General features: G+C 42.3%; 2 protein-coding genes across 3 annotated transcripts; both read right to left on the bottom strand.

The window, feature by feature from the left end:
- Window positions 1-1,454: 1,454 nt before the first annotated feature.
- LOC137046975 (ly6/PLAUR domain-containing protein 5-like) lies at window positions 1,455-6,497 on the bottom strand. Of its 2 annotated transcripts, none has more exons than XM_067424505.1 (5): window positions 6,394-6,497; window positions 6,152-6,271; window positions 2,438-2,569; window positions 2,096-2,278; window positions 1,455-1,928 (listed from the first exon to the last, which is right to left on the bottom strand). In XM_067424505.1, the coding sequence occupies exons 1-5, from the start codon at window positions 6,440-6,442 to the stop codon at window positions 1,738-1,740; spliced, it is 675 nt and encodes a 224-aa protein (XP_067280606.1). In that variant the 5' UTR covers window positions 6,443-6,497; the 3' UTR covers window positions 1,455-1,737. The 2 variants fall into 2 exon arrangements, with proteins under 2 accessions (XP_067280606.1, XP_067280607.1); XM_067424506.1 differs by having other exon boundaries at window positions 2,438-2,566.
- A 12,481-nt stretch (window positions 6,498-18,978) lies between these two features.
- LOC137047067 (uncharacterized) lies at window positions 18,979-22,072 on the bottom strand. Its single transcript, XM_067424608.1, has 6 exons — window positions 22,020-22,072; window positions 21,443-21,546; window positions 21,213-21,332; window positions 20,945-21,082; window positions 20,678-20,779; window positions 18,979-20,552 (listed from the first exon to the last, which is right to left on the bottom strand). Exons 2-6 carry the CDS (start codon window positions 21,489-21,491, stop codon window positions 18,979-18,981), a joined length of 1,983 nt encoding a protein of 660 aa, XP_067280709.1. The 5' UTR covers window positions 21,492-21,546; window positions 22,020-22,072.
- Between the last annotated feature and the right edge of the window lie 1,517 nt (window positions 22,073-23,589).

Here is a 23,589-nt window from a genome sequence, read left to right as displayed (position 1 = left end):
GAGAAGGCTACAGGTTACAAAACCAAGTAGTTGTCAGATAGATGTTACAATCTTTTTTTTTCATGGATCACTGTCAAGGTTATTTCAGATCAACACACGCAAGTGTCCACTAGATGGCGTCATGGAGACGGGTGTCGGGTGTCGGGTGTTGTTTCGATGCTTCGGCACATTTGCTTCAACTGTTTCAGTGCTTCACGAATCCTCGGTCTGCCCATCACTACGTTTTTGTACAGGATGGTGAGTTTTGTTTGTTTAGTTATATTAGGTTAGAGGGTAAGCAGCATAGTTCAGTTCAGTTTATTATTCATCCGTTCAGGAAATTTAATTTGCACAAGTGTCCACCAAACACATAATTTATACAATCACACACATCATTACAATTACAATTGATTTAACATAGAAATGGCAGTCGGTATGAATGAGTGTTTAAATCTCTTCGTTCTCCCTCCTATTGCTCTATATCTACGACCTAAAGGAAGTACCACAAACTCTCTATGTAATGGATGGGAAGAGGAATTAATTATCACATTGGCTTTTTTAACAATGCGCTCTTTAAAAATGTCTTGAACTGATATCTGTGTAACTCCAATAATCCGAGATGCAGTCTTAATTAACCTCATCAATCTATTCCTGCTAGACAAAGGTAAGGTAGGTAAGTAAGAACATCTACATAAGTAAGCTGACTTGGAAGATTTGTTTGTGTATATTATTTTGTGTTTCTCGGGATTTAGGAAAGCATTAACTCTGAGTTGTAGCTAGTTTAGATTAGTTAGCTCAACAGTCCTTACTTTAAGTTTTGTATGTTTTTTTGTGTTTTGTTTTAATTTGTTGTCAATAAATGTTATCTTTTTACTACCATGGTCTTTGCGATTTGGGTTTTTTGGTCATGCCTTTCTGAATGGCTCTTATGGTCCCTATTTTGGGTCGTAACAAACACCTTTTTTTGTCAGCTCGAACCTCTTTTGAAGTAAGCAGTTAGATTTTAGTTAAAATTAAGTTCTTTTTTTTGTAAAGGTTTTTATTTAAAAAAAATGTCAATTTACACACACACACACACACACACACACACACACACACACACACACACACACACACACACACACACACACACACACACACCGTATAAACCTGAAGAATATATTCAATTAAAAATTACTTGTATTAGCAATTTTTACAATAAATGTATGTAAGCAGCTTATGACATACCGCCTTACAACCCCAGTGAGCAAGATAAAGGGAACTACAGTGAGAAACTAGAAAGATACAAAGCAAACATATACAATTCTGGAAAGTATGTACAGCAAGAAAGGAGAGAAACATTTAGTTAACTGAAACTGTTAGAATGTTTTGGTAGACTTTATCCATTTTGCTTTATTTTTTTACTCTCTGAAATCTTCTGGAGGACCCCAGTTTGAAAACCCCTGATCTACATTACTAACTGCAGTTTTTGTCATGTAATTTAAATCAGTAAACTGACAAGAATGTGCAAGTAATTTAGCCAGCACTGATAATGACCGGTACTTTTGAACATGATTTATTACTTGGGGGAAAAAAATATTGCACTTTCTTTTGAACTTTTTACAGCATGAAGATTTAAATATGAACCATGAAACAAGGGGATAAATACATACAATTTCTAGCATACTTTTCACTTTATCACATCAGAACACTAAAGATGATACGGTGAATTTATTCAGTAGAGCGTGTGTCATTGTAGATGTAGAAGAGCCGCTGGATTCAGTGCAGCAGGAAGTAGGAGAGCAGAGAACCGCAGAGGAACAGGAAGCTCTGAGTGACGCTCTGAGCACCGTTACACAGGTTCCCCTCACAGCAGGAGAAGCTCCCAAAATTACCAACTGATGTTGCGGCATCACACACCTCTTTAGTGGCACAGCTTGATATAGCAATTGCCTGACCATTGTGAGCCACTTAAGAAAAGAAAGAAAACAGAAGTTAAGTCAAAACTAACATAAAAACCACAGTCTGAGCTGGGCATATTGGTGTGTGAACTGTAAAAGTAAAAGAAAAAAAAATCCCACCAATGATGAAAAGAGAGAAAAAGAATGACTTTATTCTTCTTTTCCCAAATTCTTACCTGTTCCTTTAAAGCAGCGATCTTGACTCCCTGAACAATCCATTATGTTTAAGCAGCTCTGACCAATACAACTGTAACATCTCTTTCCATTGGGATTGGGAGGATTGGGGTTATTGGAGAGACTTGGATAACTGAGGATATTGGACATATTGAAGATGCCTGGACTGGACTCTCCACTCAGCGCTGTACAAAATAAGACATCTAATGAAACAACACTACTTAAGCCTCTCCATCAGATCAATTCCTACATTTGTTTTCCTCATTGAATGTCCATACGGAAGTAAAATGAGTGTTGACTTTTAAGCAGATGGTCATTTGCATATTGTCTGTAAAGTACAATACCTGCATCTTTGGCATTACAAAGATCTGTGTTACAGCAGAAATAAGAGACATCTTCACTGCTCAAGCTTGAGGACAGACATCCAGCTGATGGAACACACGCTTTAAACTTCACCGTAGTAGGAGGACTGCCTTCTAAAAAACAAATGATACAGGAATGATGAACATGGTGAATTGATTTACAACAGAAAATGTTAGTCTCTCTAATCAGAGCTGCAAAACAGAAGTTGACTACTTAGGGCTGAGATTGAGACCACTGGTAAAAAAAAATATTTCTTAATTTTTTTTCCCCATTACAAATTATACAGGGAGTGCAGAATTATTAGGCAAATGAGTATTTTGACCACATCATCCTCGTTATGCATGTTGTCTTACTCCAAGCTGTATAGGCTGGAAAGCCTACTACCAATTAAGCATATTAGGTGATGTGCATCTCTGTAATGAGAAGGGGTGTGGTCTAATGACATCAACACCCTATATCAGCTGTGCATAATTATTAGGTAACTTCCTTTCCTTTGGCAAAATGGGTCAAAAGAAGGACTTGACAGGCTCAGAAAAGTCAAAAATAGTGAGATATATTGCAGAGGGATCCAGCAGTCTTAAAATAGCCAAGCTTCTGAAGCGTGATCATCGAACAATCAAGCGTTTCATTCAAAATAGTCAACAGGGTCGCAAGAAGCGTGTGGAAAAACCAAGGCGCAAAATAACTGCCCGTGAACTGAGAAAAGTCAAGCGTGCAGCTGCCAAGATGCCACTTGCCACCAGTTTGGCCATATTTCAGAGCTGCAACATCACTGGAGTGCCCAAAAGCACAAGGTGTGCAATACTCAGAGACATGGCCAAGGTAAGAAAGGCAGAAAGTCGACCACCACTGAACAAGACACACAAGCTGAAACGTCAAGACTGGGCCAAGAAATATCTCAAGACTGATTTTTCTAAGGTTTTATGGACTGTTGAAATGAGAGTGAGTCTTGATGGGCCAGATGGATGGGCCCGTGGCTGGATTGGTAAAGGGCAGAGAGCTCCAGTCCGACTCAGACGCCAGCAAGGTGGAGGTGGAGTACTGGTTTGGGCTGGTATCATCAAAGATGAGCTTGTGGGGTCTTTTCGGGTTGAGGATGGAGTCAAGCTCAACTCCCAGTCCTACTGCCAGTTTCTGGAAGACACCTTCTTCAAGCAGTGGTACAGGAAGAAGTCTGCATCCTTCAAGAAAAACATGATTTTCATGCAGGACAATGCTCCATCACACGCGTCCAAGTACTCCACAGCGTGGCTGGCAAGAAAGGGTATAAAAGAAGAAAATCTAATGATATGGCCTCCTTGTTCACCTGATCTGAACCCCATTGAGAACCTGTGGTCCATCATCAAATGTGCGATTTACAAGGAGGGAAAACAGTCCACCTCTCTGAACAGTGTCTGGGAGGCTGTGGTTGCTGCTGCACGCAATGTTGATGGTGAACAGATCAAAACACTGACAGAATCCCTGGATGGCAGGCTTTTGAGTGTCCTTGCAAAGAGAGGTGGCTATATTGGTCACTGATTTGTTTTTGTTTGGTTTTTGAATGTCAGAAATGTATATTTGTGAATGTTGAGATGTTATATTGGTTTCACTGGTAAAAATAAATAATTGAAATGGGTATAAATTTATTTTTTGTTAAGTTGCCTAATAATTATGCACAGTAATAGTCACCTGCACACACAGATATCCCCCTAAAATAGCTCAAACTAAAAACTAAAACTTCCAAAAATATTCAGCTTTGATATTAATGAGTTTGTGTTCATTGAGAACATGGTTGTTGTTCAATAATAAAATTAATCCTCAAAAATACAACTTGCCTAATAATTCTGCACTCCCTGTATGCTGCCGTGCAAAGGCAAAGGGCCGTAACTTCGTTTTTGGTCGAAAATGAGTTATTGACATTTTTGGGACTTTCAAGACCTCCTTTATCATGTGGATAAATATCGTTAGTCAATTATGTTGTTTTTTCGAGAAAATTATGGATTGTCTGAACAGTAACTTCCAAAAGCCCAGGAGAAACCAAGGCAGAACACCGTAACAGCAGTTACCGCTCTTTGCCTTGGTTTTAGAACACTCAAACTGAGTTACGGTACTCTGCCTTTGTTTAGCCTTGCGTCTAAATTAAGTTACGGTACCGACATGCAGTTATGGTGTCCCGCCTTTGTATTAATGTCTATTAAAGTTTGCCGCGTTTGAGTTACGGTGTAGCCTGTGTACTGTCATACATGTTTTCATAATGCAGAATATTCACTCAGCGCACCTGTCAGGCAGTCTGGGGCTGCCCACTGCACGAGTGTGTGCACTCGAATGCAGTGACAGCGTGCGATCACGCATACAATCAGTAGGCTAGTAACAGTTCGCAATTATATCCATATATCCTACCTTTTCTTGTAAACCCGATAAAATCCATGCCAATGAACGTCATCGGAGATGTTTAATCCACAAGCATTCTGAGAATTATTCCTGTCGTTCACATCAATCTAAAAGTTGTCCTTTTAGGCTTGGCGATTTTCATTCAAAGATGTAGAAGTATAAGCTATGTAGCCTATTGTATCTTTTTTTACTAGATAAAAACATTAAAAACATATTGCAATAAATAATTACTCTGTTTAGCCTATGAATGGGCAATCCGATCCAGTCAGCGCTGTCATTAGCCAAAATATAATAGCGTGATAGCCAAACTTAACCCTTGATTAACCAGCGGCACTGTTTGCTATTTGTCTTATTTATCACATGCATTTTTACAAGATTTTTTATTTGTTCTATTTTTTTATATCTTTGCATTATATATGCAAATGTTTACTCATTAGAAATAATCTTATCTTGTTCATATAATTCAGTGTCACCTATCAACCTGTAAGTTTTGCTGCACACCAATGAAGATTCTCTTTACTAGAGGTATTGTGTCCTTAATAATAATAAGATGGCTATAATTAATTGTAAATCATCCAAAATAAATGCCATGATCATTAGATTTTATAAAGGTGTTACTATATTGATTTTGCAAATGGTGATCAGCAACCAAATATTGATAATATGGAAGTTACTGCCTTTTGCCTTGGCATGACTCCACATTTTTTGCAGACAATACAAAGGCAGAGTGCCGTAACTTCAAAATAGGGGTCAAAAGTCAAGTTTGAGTAAAAAAAAAGTGTATGTAGATATTTGTCATTACTAAAACATCTAAATGCCAGATTTCCAGTGTCCTACCTATAACTAATTTGGCTGGACAACAAAAAATCTTTAAAGTCATTTTTCTCAGTTCCACACTCCAGTGAGTTAAGGTCTTTTGCCTTTGTAGGGCAGTATTGTTAACATAATCTGAGTAAAAGGAATTACGTAACATACATTTGTATAGAAAATTCTATGCTTGCAATCATAAATCTTATATATACAACTCTGTCCTTAATAAAAGCCTCTGAGAGACTACAGGGACAATCTGCATTTGTGACACAAACATTAAATATTTGTGAGGCAAAAAGTACTTTTGGTGGCTTTTCTTTATTGCAGACTGATATTTCTTGATGGTATAAAGTTTGTGGTCAACAAAGAATACATCATCCCTGCTCATCTCCTCTCCATTCAAGTGATCAGGTGACCCCCCCCCCACACCCCGCACCCCACATGTAAAAATCCATTAAGACTTTCATGTCTGTATACAATTACATATTAATATATATTCCCACTGCTGGACTTACCATATAGTTGTGCTACTGTTACTGAACTGAAGCACTTAGAAAAGTCAGGGCACGTTGTTACCTCTGGATCTTCACAAGAACCCGTATGACTCAAGCACTGATAACACCTGAGAGAGTGTCCTTTAGGAATAAAAACACAGAGTTTTTGAAGAAACAAACAAACTAAAAACTGAGAAAAAAAACTCAGAAAGTGAGAGAGATCAATGCGAAATTAATTCATAAAAAACATTTTGTCTTTATACCTGCAGTTAAGAGAATGAATAAAAGAAAAACAGAGAGTTGCAGATCCATCTTTGTTCAGGAGGTGAATGCAATAATGTGTTTTAGAGCTCATTTTATATCCGAGAAAAAGGGATGGGCCTTGTAAGGGAAGATCATAATATAAATATTAAGAGGTGTTGTGAACTTACAAATACACTTCCAGATAAACACACACACAAGACACAACCCAAAGCCAAGAGGAAGGAAGGGAAGGAACAATGTCCAAAAATGGCAAAACCTGAAGAAACCGCCATCCACCGACACAAGTCAGTTGACAGCTCTAGCAGCTCTGGTTCCTCTGGAAAAAACCTGAAGGCACTGCATAGAGATCAATGCAGAGGATTCTGTATAAAGACCTCTGTTCTTTCTCTCTTCGGGGTGCATCTTTTGAGTTGAATGATAGGTGTATCCTCATGGAGAAATTGGTTCTTTACGAGTATTTGCTCAAATTGCTCTACTATATTTTTTTAACTTGAATTACTCTGATGAGAACAAGTTCTTTTTTTACATCTATTGCTTTGAACTGCATACAAGGTAATTAGCCGCTATATTCTTCCACTCATACAGGACTGCCCTGTTGAGATTGGAAAAGCTGAAGTATTAATCTGTAACCTTTTGATATTTTGCCAATATATATTGATCATTGTGTAACCAGTATTTTTATATTTTGTTTAAATACATTTTATTTTTATAAAGACAAAGTACTGTTCAGTTTTTTACTTCAGCTTATAAAGACAGTTCTATAGAAAGAGCAATATAGTGCATCTGACAAGGCCAAGGTCAACTAACCAGCGGGAAGAGAATCTGCTGGAATGAATGCAATCAAAGGGTCATTGACTGATTATTGATTTTGTATTGTTCATTAAAGGGTAGAAGGTCATTCACCTAGATTACTGGTATAGAGTGTAGGTTAAGGCCTAATTCTGACCTGACAGCACAAGGCTACTTAGTTGCAATTATTATTATTGTATTCTAAGGGTTAATCAGGAGCTGAGGTACCAGATCTCACCACAGCCCTCATGGGATGATGACAGGTTAACAGAAAGGAATAAAACATTGAATTTTAGGAAATAGAACGTGGGAATCAGGAAATTAGTATTTTAAGGAAAGTGTCCAGTATGTCTACAGTAATGAACAATAATGACAAAACATTGGAAAATGACAGATTTAAACACATTGAGTCGAACTGAATTTGGTTTAAACAATGACCGGACACACTACAATTTATAATAGTGATAATTCTCTTTCTTTACAATTTCTTATCAGCATTTTTATTCACAAAAGAGAGCCACGGCCCACTACTACCAGGTGTGTCAATTTCTGCTCCTGAAGTCCACTGTCCCATAAAGTTGAGGTCCAACCCTAATTTAACACACCTGTCCTGAACCAGCTAATCAAGGTCTTCAGGATTATTATAAAAACTTCCTGGCAGGTGTTTTGGGCAGGACACACATCTGCAGTATACATACTGTATTTAAAGGACAGTTTAAAAGATAAAAATTAGTAATAGAATAGTAATAGAATTAGTGAGAATAAAACATAAAATAAATAATTCTCCCATTCAGTTCACTTACTTAAAAAAAAAAAATTGTAAACCTGTTACCTTAAAATCATGAAGTCAATAAACTTCATGCTTAATCAAAAAAAGGTTATGTGAACTTGACAATTATTAAAAACTGAAATTAAGCATGACGTTTATTTACAACGGGTAACGGGTTAACATATACCAGAAAAACACAGTTTACATGATAACCACACACACAAAAAAAAAAAAAAAAAAAAAAAAAAAAAATCTTGCTATATTTACTACAGATACTCTAAACCAGAAGAAAGAAACCAGTCAGGTTTAAAAAGACCCGAGGGTGGTTAAATGAATGTTCATTTTTGGTTGGACTATCTGTTTAACAACAAACTGATGCTCAAATATATTTAACAAAGCTCCACATTAGTAAATGTTTTATTTAGATTAAGAAGAGTACATGCACTAACTAGCAAAACCAAGCCTAACCAGGAAACTGATACAGGTCAATGATGAGTAAGAGGACTTGACAAAAGATATTTCAGTACGGTACATCTAGTACAGTACACATTTGGACCTGACAGTTAAGACTTTCATTTGCATAATAATGCTTAAGGTATAGGTTGGGAGGCGATGATGGGAAGTTATTGAGAAATCAGGCCAATTCTTTTTGTTCTCTTGTTCCATTAAAAGATTAAAACGGGTGCAATAAATAAGGAAATAACTTTCAAGAGAAACAAAATAAGGAAGATAAAACATGCCAATGAGATAAAAACAACATACAGCTCTGAAAAAAAAAAATTAGGAGACCACTGCGAAATGATCCGTTTCTCTGTTTTTTTTTTTCTATTTATAGGTATGTGTTTTGGGTAAAATTAACATTTTTGTGTTATTCTATAAATTACTGACAACATTTTTCCCAAATTCTAAAAATATTGTAATTTAAAACATGTATTTACCGAAAGCAACACCTGGTCAAAATAACGAAAAATATTCAGTGTTGTCAGACCTCGAATAATGGAAAGAAAATAAGTTCATATTAATTTTTAAGCAGCACAATACTAATGTTTTAACTTTCAGAAATCAATATTTGGTGGAATAACCCTGATTTTGAATCACAGCTTTCATGCATCTTGGCATGCTCTCCACCAGTCTTTCACATTGATGTTGGGTGACTTTATGCCACTCCTGGTGCAAAAATTCACGCAGCTCGGATTTGTTTGATGGCTTGTGACCATCCATCTTCCTCTTGATCACGTTCCAGAGGTTTTCAATTGGGTTCAGGTGGAGATCGGGCTGGCCATGACAGGGTCTTGATCTGGTGGTCCTCCATCCACACCTTGATTGACCTGACTGTGTGGCATGGAGCATTGTCCTGCTGGAAAAACCAGTCCTCAGAGTTGGGGAACATTGTCAGAGCAGAAGGAAGCAAGTTTTCTTCTAGGACAACCTTGTACGTAGTTTGATTCATGTGTCCTTCACAAAGACAAATCTGCCCCATTCCAGCCTGGCTGAAGCACCCCCAGATCATCACGATCCTCCACCAAATTTCACAGTGGGTTCAAGTTCAAGAGTTTTATTTGTCACATACACAGTTATACAGAATACAACCGGCAGTGAAATGTAAACAGGTCCGCTCCATGGACAGCAAATAACAATTAACAAAAAAAGCACAATAAATTATAAAATAGGAATAGGATAAAGGTGCTATATATATATATATATAAATACGTGGATAACAGAAGTGCAGGAGTGTAATGTTGTCACATGCCTGTCCTGTCTTGTGTGCACTTGTGGGTTTTGTTATGTTGAGCATGTGCTCGTGTCCCTGTCGGTTCCCTCCCCCTTGTTATCTGATTATTGGTTAATTTGCCCCACCTGTTCTCCCTCATTATCTGCCTTGTTTGTTCCCTTTATATCTCCTTGTGTTTGTCAGTCTGTGTTGGATCCTTGTGTATGTCTCGTCTACGTCTCCCAGTTCCCCGTGATTCCTTTGGTTTGAGTCTTTGGTTTATGTTTTATGATTATGTGTTTTTCCCCCTTGTGGGTTTTGTTTTGAGTTTATGTTTATTTTGTAATAAATTATCTTTTTTCTCCTGCACTTGAGTCCTCGCACCTTTTCCTTTGTGTGTAACGTGACAGAAGGATCCAACCCTAGAGGATTCAGCAAGAGGATTTTTTTGTTTTTGTTTTGTTTGTTGTTTGCTCGTTGGACTATGGAGCTAACCAGGCGCGTACAGGTGATGCGGCAGGTGAACTCTAAATACATCCGCCAACAGGGGGCGGGTGTAAGAGAGTTCGCCTGTCAATTCCTCAAGGAGGTGCATCACCTGTACCTTAACGACACAGAGAAGGCAGAGGTTTTTAACCTCTGCCTGGACATGCCTCTCAGTCCCACGGAGGTGGAGAAAATGGGGACTCCGGACTTTTGGGAGTTTGTGGACCGGCTGGACTCCAGTCCCTCTAGGACCAGGGTCCGGATAGCTCCGGTGGTCCCAATGCCGGTGGATCGCGTTCCGGTGGTCCCATTGCCGGTGGATCGTGTTCCAGTGGTCCCTTTGCCGGTGGATCGTATTCCGGTGGTCCCAGTACCGGCAGATCGTGTTCCGGTGGTCCCTGCTCCGGTGGTCCCGAAACGGAGGAGGAGGAGAAAAGCCCCCTCCGTGCCTGCTCCGGTGGTCCCGATTCCAGGGGTTCCAGTACCGGTGGATCGTGTTCCGGTGGTCCGTGTGCCGGTGGATCGTGTACCGGTGGTCCCTGTACCGGTGGATCGTGTTCCGGTGGTTCCTGTACCTGTGGATCGTGTTCCGGTGGTCCCTGTGCCGGTGGATCGTGTTCCGGTGGTCCCTGTGCCGGTGGATCGTGTTCCGGTGGTCCCTGTGCCGGTGGATCGTGCTCCGGTGGTCCCTGTGCCGGTGGATCGTGCTCCGGTGGTCCCTGTGCCGGTGGATCATGTTCCGGTGGTCCCTGTGCCGGTGGATCGTGCTCCGGTGGTCCCTGTGCCGGTGGATCATGCTCCGATGGTCCCTTTGCCGGTGGATCGTGCTCCGGTGGTCCCTTTGCCGGTGGATCGTGCTCCGGTGGTCCCTGTGCCGGTGGATCGTGCTCCGGTGGTCCCTGTGCCGGTGGATCGTGTTCCGGTGGTCCCTGTGCCGGTGGATCGTGTTCCGGTGGTCCCGAGTCCGGAAACGGCCTGGAGGGCTGTGATGGGATGCTTTGTGGTGGCAGTCCTGCATGCTTGGAAGGAGCACAGGGCTTTATCCGAAGCCCCGGAGGCAGTTCCGGTGGTCCCAGTTCCGGTGGATCGTGTGCCGGTGGTCTCAGTTCCGGCGGATCGTGTTCCGGTGGTCCCTGTGCCGGTGGATCGTGTTCCGGTGGTCCCAGTTCTGGCAGATCATGTTCTGGTGGTCCCAATGCCAGCAGATCGTATTCCGGTGGTCCCAGTGCCGGTGGATACTGCTGGACTGGAGAAGTTTCCCCAACGCCCTGCCTACGCCGCTGAGGCGTCCTGCTCTCCGTGCGCCGCTGAGGCGTCCTGCTCTCCGTGCGCCGCTGAGGCGTCCTGCTCTCCGTGCGCCGCTGAGGCGTCCTGCTCTCCGTGCGCCGCTGAGGCGTCCTGCTCTCCGTGCGCCGCTGAGGCGTCCTGCTCTCCGTGCGCCGCTGAGGCGTCCTGCTCTCCGTGCGCCGCTGAGGCGTCCTGCTCTCCGTGCGCCGCTGAGGCGTCCTGCTCTCCGTGCGCCGCTGAGGCGTCCTGCTCTCACCGCGCCGCTGAGGCGCCCTGCTCTCACCGCGCCTCCCTGGCGCCCCCTGCACTCACCGCGCCTCTCTGGCGCCCTGCTCTCACCGCGCCTCCCTGGCGCCCTGCGCTACCCGCACTGCCCTGGCTGCCTGAACTCTATGGGCCGCCCCGGCCGCTTGAACTTGGTGGGCCTCCCGAACTCGGTGGGCCGCCCTGGCCATTCGAACTTTGTGGGCCACCATGGCCTCCTGAACTTTTTGTTTTCCTCGTTCCTCCCTTGTTTACCCCTCCCTTGTCTGTACCTTCTTTGTCTGTCCCTCCCGTGCCCCCCTGGTCTGTCCCTCCCGTGCCCCCCTGGTCTGTCCCTCCCGTGCCCCCCTGGTCTGTCCCTCCCGTCCCTCCTTGGTCTGTCCCTCCCGTCCCTCCCTGGTCTGTCCCTCCCGTCCCTCCCTGGTCTGTCCCTCCCGTCCCTCCCTGGTCTGTCCCTCCCGCCCGGGTCTGTCCCTCCCGTCCCTAGTGGAGCGTCTGGTAGCCGCTCCTTAAGGAGGGGGTAATGTCACATGCCTGTCCTGTCTTGTGTGCACTTGTGGGTTTTGTTATGTTGAGCATGTGCTCGTGTCCCTGTCGGTTCCCTCCCCCTTGTTATCTGATTATTGGTTAATTTGCCCCACCTGTTCTCCCTCATTATCTGCCTTGTTTGTTCCCTTTATATCTCCTTGTGTTTGTCAGTCTGTGTTGGATCCTTGTGTATGTCTCGTCTACGTCTCCCAGTTCCCCGTGATTCCTTTGGTTTGAGTCTTTGGTTTATGTTTTATGATTATGTGTTTTTCCCCCTTGTGGGTTTTGTTTTGAGTTTATGTTTATTTTGTAATAAATTATCTTTTTTCTCCTGCACTTGAGTCCTCGCACCTTTTCCTTTGTGTGTAACGTGACAAATGTGCAAACAGCATTATAATGAGTAGTTACATGGAACACAAGAATAAAGTGCAGTGCAATATCAGTATGTGAGTTTGTTAATACTGAGTGAGGTGAAGTCACATGTTGTTAAGTGACAGCGTTCAGGAGTCTGATGGCCTGTGGGAAGAAACTCCTCCTGAGTCTCTCAGTTTTGGCCATCAGGCTACGGAAGCGCTTACCAGAAGGCAGCCGGGTGAAGTGGGGGTTGGCCGCGTGATTAATGTCCTTGTTGATTTTTGTAGCTCTACCTCTGCATCGTTTGATGTAGATGTCCTACAGAGACAGGAGAGCTGACCCTGAGATGTGCTCGGACAAGCGCACCACTCTTTGCAGGGCTTTGCAGTCATGACTGGTGCTGTTACCATACCACGCTGTGATAGCCTAGAAATCTAGACGCACCCTAGCGGCAGCAAATTTAATTTGCCCGCAAGTGTGGTCTAGCAACTCTCAATTCCTATCTGAGCTGTATTCCTCAGAATCTGGACGGCCCAATCACATCGTGTAGGTAGGCTATAGAGTCGGCGGGCGGGGCCATAATGACGACGGCCGAGTTGCGTTTGCGTGCTTCTAGTAACACAGTCTTCTAGTAAACACAGAAACTGGCGAACGGCGGCGGTCTTTCGAATCAGCTCTGCCCGCGCCTCCGGAAGACTTGGAGTTAAGCTTTCCTCTGAGAAAAGAACAAAGAGCGGCACTGAAGTCATTCTTAAAAAGGGAAGATGTGTTCGGAGTTTAGCCGACCGGATACGGCGAATGTTTAATCAGTCAGCGAGCTCCCCTTCACCGTCGTTGCTCCGGTTGGTGTACCGCTATCCTATCACGTGAGTTTGAAAGACAACCATTTATCCCGCCCCTCAGATTGAGCCCTGTCTATGATGAGTTTCCAGACCAAACATCTTGATGTGGGTCTGGCTTGTCAGGCTAACGCTGTGATGCACTGAGTCAGTAAACTTTCTATCGCCCCTGAATAGAAAGTTTTCAGGATAGCTGGTGAGACCCGGAATTTCCTCAGCTGGCGCAGGTGGTACAGTCTTTGCCTGGCCTTTTTCACCTGAGACTGGATATGTGCAGTCCAGGTCAGGTCCTCGGAGATGTTCACACCCAGGTATTTGAAGCTGCTCACTCTCTCTACTGGTGTCCCGCTGATCATGAGAGGGGAATATGACCGTTGCTGTCTCTTCCTGAAGTCCACAATCAGTTCTTTGGTCTTGTTCACATTCAGAAGGAGACAGTTGTCTTTGCACCATGATGTCAGTTGCTCCACCTCGTCCAAATATGCGGTCTCATTGTTGTTTGAAATGAGGCCCAGGACAACAGTATCATCCGCAAACTTGATGACAGAGGTGGAGCTGAGTGTGGACAAACAGTCATGCGTGTAGAGAGAGTAGAGCAGGGGACTGAGGACACAGCCCTGTGGAGCTCCCACACTCACGGTGATGGAGGGGGAGGTGAACTGTCCTACTCTCACCACCTGAGGTCTGCCAGTGAGGAAATCTTCAATCCAGTGACAGAGAGAAGAGTTCAGTCCGAGATCCAGGAGTTTGTTAGTTAGCTTAATGGGAACTATGGTGTTAAAGGCTGAACTATAGTCAATAAATAGCAGTCTTACATAGTTCCCATTCTTGCTGTCGATGTGTGTGAGGGAGGAGTGGAGGACGTGAGAGATGGCATCTTCAGTCGATCTATTGGGACGATAGGCGAACTGAAGAGGGTCCAAGGTGTCAGGGATGGAGGAGCAGATGTTGTTTTTGATGAGTCTCTCAAAGACCTTCATGACTAAAGATGTGAGAGCCACTGGGCGATATTCATTTAGGCAAGAGGGTTTACTGTTCTTAGGGACAGGGATGATGGTGGATTTTTTGAATGAGGTTGGGACCACAGATGTAGCAAGGGACTCATTGAAGATGGATGTGAGGAGTCCGGCGAGCTGATCAGCACAGGACCGCAGGACACGACCTGAAACGCCATCCGGACCAGCAGCTTTCCTAACATCCACACGCTTGAGTGTCCTACGAACCTCATCCTCCGAGACAGAGATCACGTGATTGTTGCAGCTCTGAGCGATTGTCTCTGACGCGTCACTCGGCGGTGTCGCGCTGCCGCGATTGCCATCAAAGCGAGCGTAGAAAGAGTTTAACTCGTTCACAAGCAACGGATCAGCTCTCACTTCTGCAGAGGATTTCGTTCCAAAAGCACAGATGGTCCTCAGTCCCTGCCACATCCGCCAGGAGTCGTTGAGTTGGAAATAAGACTCCACGCGATCCCCATAACGGAGCTTTGCGGCTTTAACGGCGCGTCGGAGAGCATAACAGGATGATTTATAATCACTCATATTCCCTGTTAGTAGACCGGCGTTGTATGCGGCAGTGCGGGCGTTCACTGCAGCGCGGATTGAACTGTCCACCCACGGTTTCTGATTAGAGAAGGACGTTATAGTTATTGTTTGTGTGGCTTGATCTGTCAGTGTGTTGATGAAGCAGAGCGCCACATCAGTGAACTCGCTGACGTCCGATGAACTCGCCCGGAACATGTCCCAGTCAACGTCATCAAGAGCTGCCTGTAGCGTGATCTCTGAATGAGGCGACCAGCATTTAACTTCCCGCCTCACCGGGGGTTCCTGAACGAGCCTTTGTTTGTACTCAGGTGTAAGGAAAATGGCGGCATGGTCCGATTTACCAAAGGCTGGTAGTGGACGAGCCTTGTAGGCATTCTTAAACAGAGAATAGCTGTGCCCGGGACCGCGGGCGTGAGCCATGTTTCGGACAAACAATAGATGTTGCAGTCTCTCATGTCCTGTTGAAAACTTATCCTGGCTCTAAGATCGTCCATCTTATTCTCCAAGGATTGGACATTCGCGAGCAGAATGCTCGGGAGAGGAGGACTGAATGCTCTCTTCCTCAGTCTGTTGCGGATCCCAGCGCGTTTCCCGCGGTGTTTTTTGAATCTTCGCCGACGAGTCGAGTGGCCTTTTTTCAACTCGCCGTTCCGAAGAATCTCAGGTGGCCACAGAGGATTGATGAAAGCGTCTTGAACCAGGTCAGTGTAGCGATAACCTATATCCAAAAGTGTTTTGCTATCATAGCAGACCAAGGCTGATGATAGATTAGTAAAAATCGAGAACAAAAGAGTGTAGAATAATAAATAAAAGCAAAGTCTCAGAGGAGCGACCTGAACGGCGACCGAACACGGCGGCGCCATCTTGCATCATTAAGGGTGGTGCGAGACACTGTGGCTTGTAGGCCTCTCCAGGCCTCGGTCTAACCATTAGATGACCAGGTGTTGGACAAAGCTGCAAATTGGACTCATCAGAGAAGATTACCTTACTCCAGTCCTCACCAGTCCAATCCTTATGGTCTCTTGCAAACCTCAGCCTGGCTCTTCTTTGCTTCTCATTGATGAAGGGCTTTTGTCTAGCTTTGCACGACTTCAGCCCTGCCCCTAGGAGTCTGTTTCGAACCATCCTCGCTGTGCACTACACCCCAGCTGCCTTTGCCATTCTTTTTGAAGGTCACTTGATGTCATCCTACGGTTGTTGGGTGACATTCGAATGAGTTGGTGGTCATTCCGGTCAGTGGAGAGTCGTTTTCGCCCTCTGCCGGTCTGTAGATTTGTTGTCCCCAATATCTGCTGCTTGACCTTGTTCTAATGAACCGCAGTCTTTGAAATGTTAAGGATGGAAGCAACCCGACGCTCACTGCATCCTTCTGCCAGTAAAGCTAGAATTGAACCCTTCTTTTCCTTCTAAAACTTTCCAACTTTTTTGGCATGGTCCATGGTTATTTTTTTGATTCCAATAACTTTTGAGGTACTAATAGCACTGTTTTTGCCATTCAGCTGGTCCTACTGCAAGAGTATAGTGATGACCACAGAAGTGTTTTAAAAAAATACTTTTCCTTATTAAATAAGATTTGCTTCAGGTGATCACCTAATCAGCACCTCGTTCAGTAGAATGAGGTGTGCCTGTGTTGGAATTCAACAGACATTGAAATGGAATGGCTTCCATCCTTGTAGAGACGCTGATTTAAGAAAAAAAATTCCAGTGGTCTCTCATTTTTTTCCAGAGCTGTATATGATAGGATGGAACAAAGGTTCCTCAAAAAAATGCACTGTAGTAAGCACTCCTAGGGAGTGTGGGGTAAGATGAGCCACCTATTTTACTGGAGCTTGGGCATAACTTTTGCATGTTTAAGAGAAGCATGTCATATCTTGCTGTCTATAATTAAAGCGTATGGGAAAGTATTGATGTCAACTTTTAGACTGTGTATGGGAAGCATAGTGATATTTTTTTGAAACAAATATAATGTTGATTACTTTTTTCCCCTCAATATAATGGTTTGGAGTGAATATTGGCCAGTGATTCTATTTGCTTTGGTATTATTTTAATTATTTAAAATAAAGAGTTCAAACACACAAATCAGGAAGAGGCTGTAGCGTTAAATTAGCTTGATTAAGAAACTTGGGGAAATACAAGGCAGGAGTTTTCCAGCATTCTCAGTTTAATGTTGAATGATTGTCCTGTTCTTGTTTAGTTATACTGTGTTATATATTTCCCGCCCAAACCCATACGAAAAAAATAATTCAAGTGTGCTATTAGTATACTTATTTTAAACTAAAATAAATGTTTATGTACTTTTCAGATATATGCTTAAAATTGCCCTTAAATATTGACTTATGCTGACAAATTAGAAGGTTAAGTATATTTGGAGAGTATATAGTCAATCTTTAAATCAAGATATAAAGCATAATTAAGTATAAGTAAACTTGTCTTGTAGTTGTGTTTACACTTGATTGAGTAGCCTATTAAATCATTTTTTTACATTAGTTTTTCTTAGAAACTTACATTGTTTGAAATTATTGAGTTATAAATAACTCAATCATTTAAAATAACAAACCAGTACAATGGTTTGTACTGTATAAAAACCATTACGCATATGAAGAGTCCCCACAAAGATAGTGAACCAGTGTGCATAGGAATTTACTTCAAATGTTCTTTACTCTTTCCTCACCAGTAGCCACTTTTCCATTGTCAGGCCAGTACGAACAAGGGGCTCACAGTATGCTGGGCTGGGACAATAGCCCCAGACCTCAAGCACAGAGGCCTAAATCAATAGTGTCCCATATTTGGAATTAGTGCTCTGCATTTCACCAACACTGTGAACACACACATGGGTGTGTGTGGGCAGCCATTTTGTGCTGCAGTGCCTGGGGAGCGATTGGGGTAATGAGAGTAGAAGAGAGCGCTGCACATTCACATCTACATGTTTAGCATAAGCAGCCTTTATCATCTCATATAGATATCGCTTATAGATACAGTACACAGAAAATCCTCATCGAAAGGAAGTTACTTCAAACTTGTTGAAAATAACATCAAGTTCAAAACACATTTCAAAATGTCTTAAAATGTCTTAAAATGTCTGTTAAATGTTGAAGTTAGCTTGTAGTTTGATAGGATAACATGAGAAATGAGCAGTGGTGTTACCCAAGCCCCAGTTGGCCATCTTTGGACCACAGCATTTACTGGCGATCATCTCTTACAGAATAAACATGAATTAATATCTCTTAAGGTGTGATGATGATACATTACACGACATATGATACATTTCAGTATGTTTTAATCGTTCAATCGGTGTTTCAACCGCAGAAATCTTTCGGAGCATCAGCGAGAGCAACGGTTCAGCAGAACGAGTGCAGCCTACTGTATCACCAGGCGTTTGTAAATCTGAAAACTCCAAAAAGGAGCAACATTTTCAGACATCCGTTTAGCACTTTCACAGAGGAAAACACCAGACAAACAGTGGTAGTCGTTCACAAAACTGACTGACTGTTTTACTCACTGAGAAATTGCTTCAGATGATTCAGAGAGAGGGCAGAACGTTTTGTAAATGCGTTCGACCAATTCATAATTTAGAACGTAATCTAAGCATCAAAAACAGCCGTATATGTGCACACTTCAGTTACACAACTGTTAAAAGAAACATATGAAAATCTTAACAGGTTATTTTTATACATTTTTTTTAATGATCATACTTATTTCTTCTGAACATGATAATGATTTAATATTTTTTCTTTAAGACAAAGCCCTATTTATTATGAGATTTTCTTTTGGACTTTTTACAGCATGAACATTGAAAATATGAACCCAATACATAACATTTTATTTACATACGATTTCCTGTATTCTTCATCACATCAAAACACCAAAGAAAATATTAGCTATGTATTTGTACAGCATTTTACATTGTGTCTGTTGCAGCTTCAAACAGCTTGAATAGTCACCAAATATTGTAAGGAACAAAAATGAGTTAAATATTCAGTAAAGTGTGTCTCGTTGAATGAGAAGAGCCGCTGGATTCAGTGCAGCAGGAAGTAGGAGAGCAGAGAACAGCAGAGGAACAGGAAGCTCTGAGTGACGCTCTGAGCACCGTTATATGTGGAGGTCTGGGGGACGCTCTGAGCACCGTTATATGTGGAGGTCTGGGGGACGCTCTGAGCACCGTTATATGTGGAGGTCTGGGTGACGCTCTGAGCACCGTTATATGTGGAGGTCTGTGGGACGCTCTGAGCACCGTTATATGTGGAGGTCTGTGTGACGCTCTGAGCACCGTTATATGTGGAGGTCTGGGTGACGCTCTGAGCACCGTTATATGTGGAGGTCTGTGGGACGCTCTGAGCACCGTTATATGTGGAGGTCTGTGGGACGCTCTGAGCACCGTTATATGTGGAGGTCTGGGTGACGCTCTGAGCACCGTTATATGTGGAGGTCTGGGTGACGCTCTGAGCACCGTTATATGTGGAGGTCTGTGGGACGCTCTGAGCACCGTTATATGTGGAGGTCTGTGGGACGCTCTGAGCACCGTTATATGTGGAGGTCTGGGGGACGCTCTGAGCACCGTTATATGTGGAGGTCTGTGGGACGCTCTGAGCACCGTTATATGTGGAGGTCTGGGTGACGCTCTGAGCACCGTTATATGTGGAGGTCTGGGGGATGCTCTGAGCACCGTTATATGTGGAGGTCTGGGGGACGCTCTGAGCACCGTTATATGTGGAGGTCTGGGTGACGCTCTGAGCACCGTTATATGTGGAGGTCTGGGTGACGCTCTGAGCACCGTTATATGTGGAGGTCTGTGGGACGCTCTGAGCACCGTTATATGTGGAGGTCTGGGGGACGCTCTGAGCACCGTTATATGTGGAGGTCTGGGTGACGCTTGGAGCACCGTTATATGTGGAGGTCTGGGTGACGCTCTGAGCAGCATTATATGTGGAGGTCTGTGGGACGCTCTGAGCACCGTTATATGTGGAGGTCTGTGGGACGCTCTGAGCACCGTTATATGTGGAGGTCTGGGGGAGGCTCTGAGCACCGTTATATGTGGAGGTCTGGGTGACCCTCTGAGCACCGTTATATGTGGAGGTCTGGGTGACGCTCTGAGCACCGTTATATGTGGAGGTCTGGGGGACGCTCTGAGCACCGTTATATGTGGAGGTCTGTGGGAGGCTCTGAGCACCGTTATATGTGGAGGTCTGTGGGACGCTCTGAGCAGCGTTATATGTGGAGGTCTGGGTGACGCTCTGAGCACCGTTATATGTGGAGGTCTGTGGGACGCTCTGAGCAGCGTTATATGTGGAGGTCTGTGGGACGCTCTGAGCAGCGTTATATGTGGAGGTCTGGGTGACGCTCTGAGCACCGTTATATGTGGAGGTCTGGGGGACGCTCTGAGCAGCGTTATATGTGGAGGTCTGTGGGACGCTCTGAGCACCGTTATATGTGGAGGTCTGGGTGACACTCATGGTGACGCTCTGAGCTCCGTTACACAGGTTCCCGTCACAACATGAGATGCTCACAAGTTTAACCGATGCTGTGGCACTGGCATCACAAATGCCTTTAGAGGCACATCCTTTTAAAACCGATGACTGGTTTCCAGTCATCTCTGATGAAAAGAAAGATTAGGTTAATCTAAGCTTTACCTTTATATGTGATCTGTATATAATTTTTAAACATACAGATAAATCAAAATAACAACTTCATCTTCTTCTTCCTTTTCCAGATTCTCACCTGTTGCTGTAATGCAGCGGTCTTCATCCCCTGAACATATCAATGTTTGTGAGCAGCTCTTCCCATCACAATAGTAACATCTCTTTCCATTGGAGCTAGATTCTACAGAAAGGTATTTTTTTTAAATGTATTAATTCTTTTTTTACTTACATTTTATTTTCTGTACAAAATATAACCCATTGGCTGATCCCACCCATTTCCTGATTATAGAAGTACAGCGAGTGTCGATTGTTGGTTTATTTGCACATGATTACTGAAGTACAATACCTGGAGCATCTTTGGTGTTACAAAGTTCAGTGTCACAGCAGGAAGAAGACATCATTGAAGTGCCAAAGTTGAAGGACCAAGTTTGACAGTCACTTGGTAAAGCGCAACCTTTAACCTTTACTGTAGTATTCCTGTCACCTAAAAAGAAAAGAAACATACTGGAAGTTCAAATGCACAGCAGAAATCCACATTGTCTATTTTAATATATTTATTTATCTCCATCCGTCAAAAAATAACAGTAAATTTCACTCCATTACACTGGACTTACCAGTTTGTGTCACTGCAGTTATACTCGTACATTTGGAAAATCCACTCTCACATGTCATTACCTGTTGAAATGCAGAAGAACCCCCTATACCTGCACTCTGATAACAGCGGAGAGAGTGGCCTATAGTAATAAAACAGAGAAACAGTGAGGAGAGAGATCCCGTCTCTCTTCATACCTAATAACATTAAAAACTATTTGTCAATTTGTCTTTTGTCAATTTGTCTTTGTACCTCCAGTGAGAAGAATGACCAGAAGAAAAACTGAGATTTGCAGATCCATATTCGATCAGGAGGTGAATGAAATAACATGCCTGTTTCAGTGCTCGTCTTATATCCTAGAAAAAAGGGTGGGCCCTTTTGAGATAATGGCAGGTTAAACAATGTATTTCAGGAAAAAGAAATGAGAAATCAAGTAATTATAGTCTATTAACTACAATGACAAGACATTAGAAAAGAGACATAATTTATCACATTGAGCCTGCTTTGAAATGTGAAGAACTAGGTTTAAAAAAAGTGCTGGACAGATTTGACCTTGTTTCAATCATAGACAATACTTAAGCCTAGTCCCAGACTAAAACGCATGTTTTACCTGTTTTAACCGCAAACAATATGCACGGGTATATCTTTAAATATGTAAGTGCTTTTTTTTGGTCACAAGATGCACACCAGTAATGTTTTATTTTCTAGCTGCTTACATGTCCTAATTGAATTAAGGCTTAATCCTAGTTTATTTTAATCTGGACCTAAAACTTATTATAGTGGTATTCCTTAAAAGCATTTTTATTCATAAATAAGAGACACAGCTCACTATCAGATGTGTCCTATCCTGCTCTTGAAAGCCACTGTCCCATAAAGTTGAGGTCCAACCCTAATTTAACACACCTGTCCTGAACCAGCTAATCAAGGTCTTCAGGATTATTATAAAAACTTCCAGGCAGGTGTTTTGGGCAGGACACACATCTGCAGTATACATACTGTATTCTAATTCCACATTAATACAACAGTAACCATATCAGAGTCAGTGCTGGGTAGATTACTTATATTGTAGTCCATTACTGAATATAAATTACACAATGAAAGATGTAGCGTAATCTATTACATTACACATTTTATATAATATAGTCTGACTAAACCATTGAGTGGATGTGTTTTTTTACAGTGTAGGTGGAATTATGCAATAGAGGAAAGGTTTATAAAGCTATGGCAACAGTTGCCTTAATGATGTTTCCACAAGGAAACCTAACCCTAACCAATGATGAGTAAGCTGACATGACATGATATTTAATTACGGTACATTTAGTATAAACCTTTGGGCCGGACAGTTAAGACAATCTGCATGAGAATGTCTAAGATGCATGTTGGATGGTGATGATGGGAAGTTATTCTATTCTCCTTGCACACCAACATATTTTAGTGTTCCATTAAAGGATTAAAATGGATGAAGTTCAACAACATAACTTACATATAAAACACACTGGATGTTGAACTGATAACACGCAACATCCAGCTGTAACAGATTTTATTAAAATGTAATTTAAATATGTATATTTCATTTAAATAGTGTGATCGACTATGTTGGCACCCTGCACTGAAAGAATATGAATGATAAAACAGATAAACAATGCAAAATAAATAAAGAAATGTACAAATAAGAAATTAAAAATATGGTAATTCAATAAAACAGTAAACAAATAGATGGAAGGAAGGTTCCTCACCCTGAAATTAGTAGGCAAGTATGCACTGTAGTATGTACTCCTAGGGAGGGTGGGGTAAGATTAGCCAACCATTTTACTGGAATTTGGGCATAAATTTTGTATGTTCAAGAGAAGCATGTCACATCTTGCTGTGTGAAATTAAAGCTTATGGGAAAGTATTTTGATGTTACCTTTTAGACCTGTGTATGTCAAGCAAAGTGATATATATTTTTTTAAATCAAATCAAACTTTTTTCGCTCTCAACATAATGGTTTTGAAGGAATATGGGCCAGTGATTCTATTTGTTTTGGCATTATTTTAAATTATTATTTGCAACACCCATATTTATATAAAAATAGGAACAGGAAGTAGCATTAAATTGGCTTTATTGAGCAACTTGGGGAAAATACCAGGTAGGAGTTTCCCAGCATTCTTTGTTTTAATATTAAATTATTTTGTCATGTTTATATATTTGTTACTTTTGGTTTTCTCTTTAGTCTGATTCTCAATATGGTATTTTGCTTATCTAAAAATAGGTTTAAAAAGTTTAAATATAAAATGTAATAAAAAATGTAAATACTGTTCAAATTGTAAATATAAAAGGAATGCAATCATTTACAAATCTCATAAACTTATATTTTATTAACAATAGAATATAGATAACATATCAAATGTTGAAAGTCG

This window comes from Pseudorasbora parva, chromosome 18 (genome assembly GCF_024679245.1).
Source record: "Pseudorasbora parva isolate DD20220531a chromosome 18, ASM2467924v1, whole genome shotgun sequence".
Taxonomy (NCBI): domain Eukaryota; kingdom Metazoa; phylum Chordata; class Actinopteri; order Cypriniformes; family Gobionidae; genus Pseudorasbora; species Pseudorasbora parva.
Note: the sequence above shows the minus strand (reverse complement) of the source record. Positions and strands in the feature narration are given on the sequence as shown.

Excerpts from the sequence above, each read along its gene's own strand:
- LOC137046975 (XM_067424505.1), bottom strand. The coding sequence starts at position 6,442 with ATGGATCTGCAACTCTCTGTTTTTCTTTTATTCATTCTCTTAACTGCA. Across the intron at positions 6,272-6,393 it reads ATTCATTCTCTTAACTGCAG|GACACTCTCTCAGGTGTTAT; the intron begins GTATAAAGACAA and ends TTATTCCTAAAG. Across the intron at positions 1,929-2,095 it reads TCGCTGCTTTAAAGGAACAG|TGGCTCACAATGGTCAGGCA; the intron begins GTAAGAATTTGG and ends TCTTTTCTTAAG.
- LOC137047067 (XM_067424608.1), bottom strand. The coding sequence starts at position 21,491 with ATGGATCTGCAAATCTCAGTTTTTCTTCTGGTCATTCTTCTCACTGGA. Across the intron at positions 21,333-21,442 it reads GGTCATTCTTCTCACTGGAG|GCCACTCTCTCCGCTGTTAT; the intron begins GTACAAAGACAA and ends TTATTACTATAG. Across the intron at positions 21,083-21,212 it reads AACTGCAGTGACACAAACTG|GTGACAGGAATACTACAGTA; the intron begins GTAAGTCCAGTG and ends TTTTCTTTTTAG.